General features: G+C 42.4%; 1 protein-coding gene across 1 annotated transcript in view; it reads left to right on the top strand.

Moving 5' to 3' along the window:
* The window catches only part of TM4SF18 (transmembrane 4 L six family member 18), a 48,260-nt gene extending 47,372 nt beyond the window's left edge, over positions 1-888 (top strand). The window contains exon 6 of the mRNA XM_006772581.2: positions 575-888. Coding sequence (XP_006772644.1) covers positions 575-589 — 15 coding nt within the window. The 3' untranslated portion in view covers positions 590-888. The remainder of the gene's footprint in view (positions 1-574) is intronic.
* The last annotated feature ends 9,456 nt before the right edge of the window (positions 889-10,344 follow it).

Here is a 10,344-nt window from a genome sequence, read left to right as displayed (position 1 = left end):
CGGCCCTGCTCTGAGCCTGACCAGGGGCTGCACCTAGGGATTGGGCCTGCCCTCTGCCACCCGGGAGCAGGCCTAAGCCAGCAGGTGCGTTATCTCCCGAGGGGTCCCAGACTGCGAGAGGGCACAGGCCAGGATGAGGGACCCCCCATTCCCCTCGAGTGCACAAATTTTTGTGCACCAGGCCTCTAGTCTCTATATAAAAGCCCAGTGACCAAACAGCAGAACAACTGGTCGACAAGTGGCTATGATGACCACCAGGGGGCAGACACTCAAGGCAGGAGCTGCCCCCTAATGGTCAGTGTGCTCCCACAGTGGGAGTGCCACTCTGCTGACCGAGATGAGCGGTGTTCCCACAGCAGACCAATCCCCACAGGCCACACCCCCACCAGTCCATGAATCTGTTCACTGGGCCTCTAGTATTAGATAATTCCTTTCCTAGCAGTTTCAAATAGATATTTTTCTAGCCCATTATGTTTTGAATATAAACTATAAATTTCAGTTGCTACCTGGATTATGAAGTATTAGTCAAGTCAAATTTACTACTTTACTTACTTTGGTTTTCCTTTTTTTTTAGCCTGGAATCATTTGAATGAGGACAAGAATATTTTCCATTATCAAGTTATGGTCATCTATCTTCTATATAAGTCTTTTATTTAGATTGGCAATATTCAAATGATATTTTCTCCATTTGGTGTTCATTGTAGTCATTTGTGAAATTTACAGTCCTGGCTGAAAGTGAAAATTATGCCACACTTTTATTTAGATTTTTTTCTAAGCAATATGTGTCAAGATCTTTAGAAATGTTTATACACTTTGAGCAAACAAGTCTGTTTTTAGTAATCTGTAGTTTGGAAATAAATAAGAATAAAAGATGAAACTTTATGCAAATTGCATATATTTCAACATAATTTAATATTCTGTAAAATTAGAATACCAATAAAATTTAAAGTTTAGGGGAAAGATTAAATCAGGAGTGGCACATTAGTTGTAATATTACATAATCATTACAAATGATGTTTTAAAGATTATGAATAGTGCTATGTGAAAAAACAGATTACAAACTTACATTTACAGTAAAAACTATATCTAAAACAAATAAAACAGATTTTTTTTGGTTAAGGCACAGACAGAGGCATCTCAGAAGGTTTCATTCTTGCTGTTGTTGTCATCAGCCCTTTAGTTTATTAGGGAACATGTGTAAGGGTCAGGCAGAAGAACTGGACGTAGGCCTAGATTTGAAACTTGGCTGTGTTTGTAGGAAAACTATTTAACCTCTCTGAACCTGTCTCTTAATCTTTAAAAAGAGGATAACAAAGATTTAAAATGGCAGCAGAGTAGGTGGATCCTGCAAAGACATGCTCCCAGGAATAAGCTGTAATTACAACTGAAATACTGAAATGCTCCCTGATAATCAACAGAAAACTCACAGGAGAGAACCCTGATACCTGAGGACTGAAGGTGGAGACCACACAGAGACTGGTATGAGGGGTGGGGATGCAAAAGGGCTGACCGAGTGCCCACAGACAGGAACTGAAGTTTTGGAGAGATATCTCAGGTGTGGAGGGGTGCCACTGAGAACTCTGGGATTTAATCTTCAAGCTGGGCTCCCCAGAAGAGAGCAGAAAATCTGAGGAGGGTACCCACATAACATCTAGCTGTGAAAAGCAGTGGGGTACTATCTGCCAGGGAGTGGCAGCTGAAAGTTCAGGCCCCCTCTTGAAGGGCCAATGTACAAAAATTCCCTGTGGTGCCACCAACTTGTGCTCTGGCAGAGGGAGGGTGAAAAGGAATGGAACTGTGAGAGCAGAACACAGGACTGAGAACTTGAGGGGTAGAGCTCAGAAGGCAGACACCCCAAGTTTCCTGGGTTGAGTCACTCCCTTACACAACAGAGGACATCTTTCCCACATAGATATTTGCCTTGCCTGGTGGGGGAGAAAGTCAACACAACCTATTGGACAACACCTTGTCCTGAGGTCACTTAAGATCTTAAAAGTAGCAATTAGCCTCCAGGCAAAAGCAACTGACCCACCCTGTTGAAAAAACTCTTGCTATACTTGAGGATGATTGTCCGGGGGCAATTCAAGTTGGAATTCTACTAGTCTGTAGACAGAGGTGGTCTCTGGAGGCTTTAAGTCTTTGCCTGATCCAATTAGTCAGAAACTGACTTTAACACTGTCCTGCAATAGAAATTGAGAGGTGTAGAACATCTACCTAAAACATAGTCACAAACCCAGACAACCAAAATGAGGAGACAAAGAAACAAGCCCCAAATGAGAGAACTAGAGAATTCTCCAGAGGAAGAGGTAAATGAAGCAGAGATAAGAAACTTACCTGAAACAGAGTTCAGAGTAATCATGGTAAAAATGCTCAACAATATGAAAAAAGATATAGTAACTATGGAAAAAGAACAGTCTGGGATAAAGAATGACATAACACAAACAAAGAGCACATTGGAAGGAATACACAGTAGATTTGGGGAAGCTGAGGATCTAATCAATGAATTAGAAAACAGAATTGAAAATATCACTTAGAGAACCAAAAAGAAAAAAAAATTAAAAAACAGGAGGCAGCTAGAGGGAGCTCTGGGACAATGTGAAACATAACAATATTAGAGTAGCAGTTGTGCCAGAAGAGGCAGAAAGGAAGAAAGGAATAGAGAAGGTGTCTGAAGAAATAATGGTAGAAAACTTTCCCAACCTGGTAAAGGAAAAAGTCACACAAGTTCAGGAGGCACAGAGAACAAGAACAACTTGAACAGACCCATGCACAGACACATCATAATTAAAATTAAAATGCCCCAAATTAAAGACAATAAAAGAATCTTAAAGGCAGCAAGAGAAAAGAAAACTATTACCTACAAAGGAGTTCCCAAAAGGCTGACACCTGATTTCTCAGCAGTAATCCTACAGGCCAATAGGGAATGGCATGAAGTACTTAAGGTAATGGAAAGCAAAGATCTGAGACCAGGATTACTGTATCCAGCAAGGCGATTATTCAAAAAAGATGGTCAAATGAAGACCTTCTCAGACAAAAAAAAAAAAAAAAAAAAACAAAGGCTAAAGGAGTTCATCACCACCAAGCCAGCATTACAAGAAATGCTAAAGGGGGTGTTGAGAAGAAGAAACAGAGAGAGAAACCTAGCTATACAGAATTAAAATGGCTATAAATAAGTTCCTCTCAATAACCCTAAATTTAAATGGACTAAATGCTCCAATCAAAAGGCATAGGGTAACTGAATGGATACAAAAACATGACCCAACTATATGCTGTCTGCAAGAGACCCACCTCAAAACAAAAGACACACACAGGATGTAAGTGAAGAGATGGAAAAAATAATTTTCCATGAAATGGAAAAGAAAAAAAAGCTGCAGTAGCAACACTCATATCCGACAAAATAAACTTTAAAATGAAGGCCACCACAAGAGACAACAAAGATCACTACATAATCCTAAAAGGATAGATTTAACAAGAGGATATAACCCTGGTAAACATATATGCACCCAATATAGGTGCACCTAAATGTATTTTTAAAAATTTTAGAGGACTTTAATGGAAAGATTGACAACAATACAGTCATAATAGGGGACTTTAACACCCCTCTAACTTCACTGGAAAGATGTTCCAGACAAAAAAATTAACAAGTAAACAGAGACTCTAAAGGACACACTGGATCAGATGGATCTAATACTAGTAGACATTTACAGAACATTTCACCCCAATGCAGCAAAATATACATTCTTCTCAAGTGCACGTGGATCATTCACAAAGATAGACCACATGTTAGGATACAAAACAAGTCTTTAAAAGTTCAAGAAGATTGAAATCATATCAAGCATCTTCTCAGATCACAGTGGAATGAAATTAGAAATCAACTACAATAAAAACACCCCAAAACATTCAAACATATGGAGGATAAATAGCATGTTATTAAACAATGAATGGGTTACCAACAAGATCAAGAAAGATATTAAAAACTTCCTGGAAACAAATCAATATGAACACAAAACAACCCAAAATCTCTGGGACACAGCAAAAACAGTCTTAAGAGAGAAGTTCAGAGAGAACCAATATGGCAGCATAGGTACACACTTGGACGTGCTGCACCCCACAACCACACAAAAACTACAACTAAAATACTGTTGAGGGATGTTTAATGAACTGAAGACGCAGAGATAAGATGAGCACACAGGCGATTGATGCTGGGCAGAAGGCTACCATTCACTTAGGCATGTAGCAACCTCTGTACCCTTAACTATTGCTTTTATTGGGGTTTGGCATGAGGTTAGTGCGTCAGCAGTTAATCAACTAAATTTTGTTTTGTTCTATATTACAATAGCGCATTGAAGACAACTTGCAGCTGTGCCCTCCCTTTCTGCTCTACCTATGACTATTTAATCTTATCCTTTCTCAGAGAGGGAAATGTTCCAGGAACTCAAGATTGTGTCCAATCTTGACCCAGCGTGACTCATTTTCTAGCAGAAGCTCCTAAAGCAGCTTGTAAATAGGGTATAGGATTTAATTGTTGCAATCCCTCAACCATATCCTTTAACACATTTTGCCCAGTTAATCTATGTGATTCCTTCTGAAATGTTTCTTGTATATGAGATTGTAAATCTAGAATTTCTTCTGTTAGATTCTTATGATTGAACAAATGTTTTTTAACCTTTTCCCATGGAAACAAACTTTCATTATAAGGTACAGGGGTAATGCAAAGTGATGAATAATTCCAGTCACATTTTATATTCATTTGTCTTTGCAGACTGACAATTTGATCTCCTATCATTAATACAGCTTGTTGCAGATCAGCAATTTCTGCATGTATTTCAGTATCAATTTGTCTTTGGATGGACCATAATCGTTCTGACTCCTTATGCCAATCAGCTACAAAATCAGTAGTCTGAACAGATTGCTGCAATGCTAGTCCTGCAACAGCTGCAGTGGCTATAATCGCTATAAGTCCCAAAATTACTGTAATTAACATTCCAATAAACCTTTTTCCTCTTTTAAGCAAATCTTCTGCAATATCCTGTAACATAGCAGTAGCTGGAGAATCCTGCCATCTACAATGCATTTGTACTGGCAGCCATACTCCAGGTCTAGCTTTCAAAATATAAATGCTAGGAGGTTGCCAGTCCAGGCTGCAGGAGCTGTGGGTGCGGATGCTGCAGAGGCAGTGAGTGGGGCGAGGGCGTCCGATACCCGGGGTTTGGAAGGGAGTGAGGACCGATGCATGGATGGATGGCTGGCTGGCTGGATGGATGGATAGGTGGGTGGGTGGATGGATGGTTGGACGGACAGATGGATGCATGGAGGTTGGTCTCTATTGACCCGGGTGTGTGCGCTGTGCGTCATTTCTGAGATCCTGTGGAATCCAAGGGTCCCCCTACCCCCCCCCCTTCACGCACAGGGCGCGGTTTCTATTTTAAATGAGCGCTTTTCAGTCTAGGCCACTATTGACATTTTGACCGGATTCATTTTTAATTTGGGGGGTGCGATGGGGGTGCATCTTAGGGGACCTTGCAGTGCCTCCCTCCCCCGCCCCCAGACCCGGTTGTGACAACCATCAGTCCGTTCTCGCTGCCTAGGAGTGTGCTTGTCATTCACTTTGTTCTGTAGATTCCACATCGAAGGGGAATCTTGGGGTAACTTGTCTGTCTGACGGGCCTCTTTCACTCAGCATAACGCCTCCCGGGCTCCTTCCAGCCTCGGCAAAAGGTGGGATTCTATTCCTTTTCATGGCGGAGTAATGTTCCCCTGCGGACAGGCACCACCTCCGCTGGATCCCAGCGTCTTGTTCATGGCTGGTCGGTGGCTTCCATATCCTGGCCCTGGTTTCATGTTTCTCTGTGACTCCGTGGCTGTCTTTGTTGTTGGTGTTGATTTTCACACACTCTCACACACTTCCCCTCAGGTCTCATCCTCCTGACTCTCCAGCGACCTTGCCCTGACCTTCAGGGGGACCCCCTCTCTGTGGTGGAAGGAACACTGGGCGGCCCTGTGCTCATAGTTGCTGCATTTGAGAGGGATCTGGGCTCCCGAGAATCCTGGGACGTGGCTCTGGCCTTTGGTGGTCCCTTAGGGCCTGGGAACATTTCTCCTTATTGTTGGTTACTCCTCACACAGGATGCTTTTCCATTGATTTTTAGAGAGAGTGGAAGGGAGAGGCAGAGACAGAGAGAGAAACATGGATGTGGGAGAGACACATCGATGGGTTCCCTCCTGCCCCCACCCCATCCCAGGCCGAGGATAGAGCCTGCATCTGAGGAATGTGCCCCTCACATGGATCCTTGAGTCCATGGGCCAAAGCTCTATCCACCGAGCCAAACCAGCTAGGGTCTAAATTTCCCATTAAAAATCTTACTTCCTGAATATTACAAAGAGCTTTTCTGCGATGAGATTATGTATATGGGACCCGTTAATCCATTTATCCAAACATTTCAGTGAAAGAGCAGGAGTAGGCGCTGGGGGGAGGGGGGCAGAGAACGTGGTTGGATAGGGTATCCTTTTGTGGTGACGAAAATGAGGTTCTGGACCCAGATAGTGGGGAGGGTCCCACAGCATGTCCTAGGCACTTGGTGGCCTGAAACTGAACCCTTTAAAAATGAGTTAGGCCCTGGCTGCGTGGCCCACTTGGTTAGAGCACCGGGTCAGGGCACATACAAGAATCAACCAATGGAGGCATAGATGCCTGGACAGACAAATCTCTCTCTTTTTTCCACACTCTCTTCTTAGAGAGTTAGAAACATTGATGACAGAGAAACATTGATCGGCTGCCTCGTGCACACCTCCTACTGGTTAGGGCCCATGTTTACATTAAAAAAAATAAAATTGAGCCCTAGCTGGTTTGTCTCTATGGTTGGAGCATAGGTCTGGGGACTGTAAGGTCCCAGGTTTGATTCAGGTCAAGGGCACATGCCCAGGATGTGGTCTCAATTCCCGGCAGGGGACGTGCAGGAGGCAGCAGATCCATGATTCTCTCTCACTATGGTTGTTTCTATCTCTCTCTCCCTCTCCCTTCCTCTCTGAAATCAATAAAAATATATTTTAAAAAATTTTATTTCAGAGAGGAACTGAGAGGGAGACAGAGATGGAGACATCCATGATGGGAGAGAACCACTGGGGATCTAGCCAGCAACCCTGCAGGTGCCTCACCGGGAATGGAACCCTGGCCTCCTGGTTCATAGGTCAGTGCTCAGCCACTGAGCCACACCCGGCCTGGCCCATGTTTACGTAACAGAACGAATGGCACAGACACTAGGATTGCTGAGATTTGGTGAACTGGCTCACACTTTCTCAATAATGAACATGAGTGCCCAAGCTGGTTTGGCCCGGTGGGTAGAGCATCAGCCTCCAGACTGAAGGTTTGATTCCAGTCAAGGGCACATGTCCTAGTGGTGGGCCCAATCTCCAATGTGGGCCCAATGCCCAATGGGGTGAGCAGGAGGAGGCCAATCAAAGATTCTCCCTCATCATTCATGTTTCTATCTCTCCCTCCCTCTACTTCCTCTCTGAAATCAACAAAAATATATATTTTTAAAAATGAACATGAGCTTCTGCCCTCAGGAAATATCACCTGGCAGGTGCCAACTGACAGTCCTGTTGTCCTGATACAATGTCAGTCCCCAAGAGAAAACCAGAATGTTGGAACAGGTGTGTCCCACCACGTGAGCTAGACCCTCCCCAGTGCTGACACACTTTTCTAGGGGGCTCTGTGGGAACAGCAACACCTGTGAGCTTTGATGATGTGATTAAATGCATCAGCACGGAGCGTCTCTGGGACTTAGAGACACAAGGTGTCACTTTACATAACCTGCATGAGGACCAGAGCCACCCAGCAAGACAGCCCTGGGGCCTGTGACAGAACAGAACAGAAACTATTCAATATTCCCCAGCCAGCGGGGCTCGGTGGTTGAGCATTGACCTATGAACCAGGAGGTCAGAGCTCAACTTTTTGCCAGAGCACATGCCTGTGCTGTGGGCTCCATCCCCAGTGTAGGGCATGTAGGAGGCAGCCGATCAATGATTATTTCTTGTTATTGATGTTTCTATCTCTCTCTTCCTCTTCCTTCTTCTCTGAAATCAATATAAAATATATATTTAAAAAATATATATAAATGCTTTCAGATGATTGGTTAAATACAATAGAAGAATTTAGACAGGTATAGAAAGAACAATTAATACAGGAAATTTCCCCCGAGTTAGCATTCCACTTAACATCTTTCATTAATAAAAATGATAATCAAATACAGGCTTCTACAAAGGCAGTTTTGTTAACATAAAATTGTAAGGTGTAATTCCCAGAGTTATTTTTATAGAAGCCAGTCCATGCTTTCAAAGAGTGTAAGGCAGATCCTAATTTCCATAAGTCAGATTGAACAGGATGTCCTTCTTGATGAGGTGTTGGGGGGCAAATCCTCCACCATGCCACACGATGCTTGCATTCGCTTGCGTGGACATGGACTTGTTCTCTTCTCTACACCATCGTAGATCAACTCCATTGGCTTTGGAACAGGCAGAACCTGAAAGGCTTCAACCAATGATGCTTCCATAGGAAGTATTAGATAAAACCTGAACCATCTCTCCTCAACAGGATTCCTAATGGAACCTATTGGACAAGTGCATAAACGTAGGAACATGACATGGTGGAAGTAGTGGAGGTGTACTATTGTTATCCCAACTAACATTTTGAACCCATGAGCACTCAGAAGAAACAAACGCCTATTTTTTGTTAAAGTAGTAGTGTTTTCCAAAATGCTCAGCCAGGCTTTTGCCTGTATTCTTAAACAATGTTCTCCTTGACCTAAAGAAACGCCTCTATTCAGTGGGGGATTAGGAATGTAAGCCCAGTATGTATGATTCTCAGCATTTACCCGAGTGGCTTATTAGTGCAAGCATAGCAAGAAACAAAGTAGATGGCGTCACTTCTTTACCATGACGCTGAACCAGTTGTTCTCTCTCTTGGGTAAGGTTCTTCACCTGACCCCAGGTTGGTATAGATGAATGTTGCATTGACCATAGAGCTTTGCGGATAGGAGGCCCGTCAACATCATCTCTGAGAAATCCTTGGTCAGGCCACTTAAGTATAACTTCCTTTTGGTTCCCATGTCTCAGCTTAAGACGCCTCTCAGGAACCCAGAACTTTTCTTTACCTGTGGAAATATAAGCATAACCTTGCCCCCATCGTAGGACCCATGCAGGATCCCACGGCTGAGAGGACTCATTATGATAAAACACAGGTTGATTCAATTCTTGTGAGTCCTTCTTTACCCAATGTCGCTGAGCAGCAGTGCTGTCAGTCTCATCTTGATTTAAAAAATCAAGAGCAGTTAATAGTCTTTGTTTAGGGGATTCTCCCCCTTTTTGTTTTTTGAGCATTTCCTTTAGGGTGCGATTTTGTCTTTCAATAATAGCTTGTCCTGTTACCAGGGATGCCAGTGATGTGAGTGATATGATGAAATTGAAGAAATGTTCAACATTTTGTAGATAGATATGCAGAACTATTATCAGTCTTAATATTTTGAGGTATTCCCATCACTGCAAAAGCTTCCATTAAGTGAGTAATTACTGCATCTGATTTCTCAGACGTCACTGTAGTAACCCAAGAACTAATTAAAGTTTGGAGTTGTTGAAATAAAACATGCAGCTCTGGCTCATCATTGGGAACAGTGGCAGTCTCAATATTTTTAACAGCGAATTCTGCATATTGAGAATTAGTGACAATATTTACAGCTTGAGGAAAATGTTGCAGTAATAAAACAATGGCAAATAGTTCTGCCCATTGCACTGAAGTGTATGGAGATTGAATTACCTTTGTTAGCTGTTCAGAATGAAAACCAGCTATTCCTAGCTTGTTAGCATCGGTATAAACAGTAGGGCCTTGAACTGGTTCATTAGCTATAATACGAGGCAATATCCATTGAGTTTTCTTAAGAAATTGTAACCTTTTATCTGTAGGATAATGATTATGTATTTTCCCTAAAAACTGAGCCCAAGCAGCTTGCCAATCATCGTATATTCAAAACAATTCTTGAATTTCCTTGACAGTAAAAGGTACTATAATTTCTTCTGGATCTAAACCACATAATTGTCTTCATCTTAATCTTCCTTGTAAATAATTTGGCAATTTTTTTTGAATATAAGTCTGTGATTTTTTCTGTGATTTATGAGGCAAGAATATCTATTCAACAACATTACTGTCTTGAACAAGTAACCCTGTAGGAGAATGCTCAGTGTGGAAAACTAATCATTTAAAATTGTCCATGGAAAGAATTCTATCTAATTGTGCTGGTTGTACATGCTGTTCTGTCCAAGTTAATTCTTTTTCTGCAGCAGGGGTTAAAA

Source organism: Myotis davidii, unplaced genomic scaffold (assembly GCF_000327345.1).
Source record: "Myotis davidii unplaced genomic scaffold, ASM32734v1 scaffold766, whole genome shotgun sequence".
Lineage (NCBI taxonomy): Eukaryota > Metazoa > Chordata > Mammalia > Chiroptera > Vespertilionidae > Myotis > Myotis davidii.
Note: the sequence above shows the minus strand (reverse complement) of the source record. Positions and strands in the feature narration are given on the sequence as shown.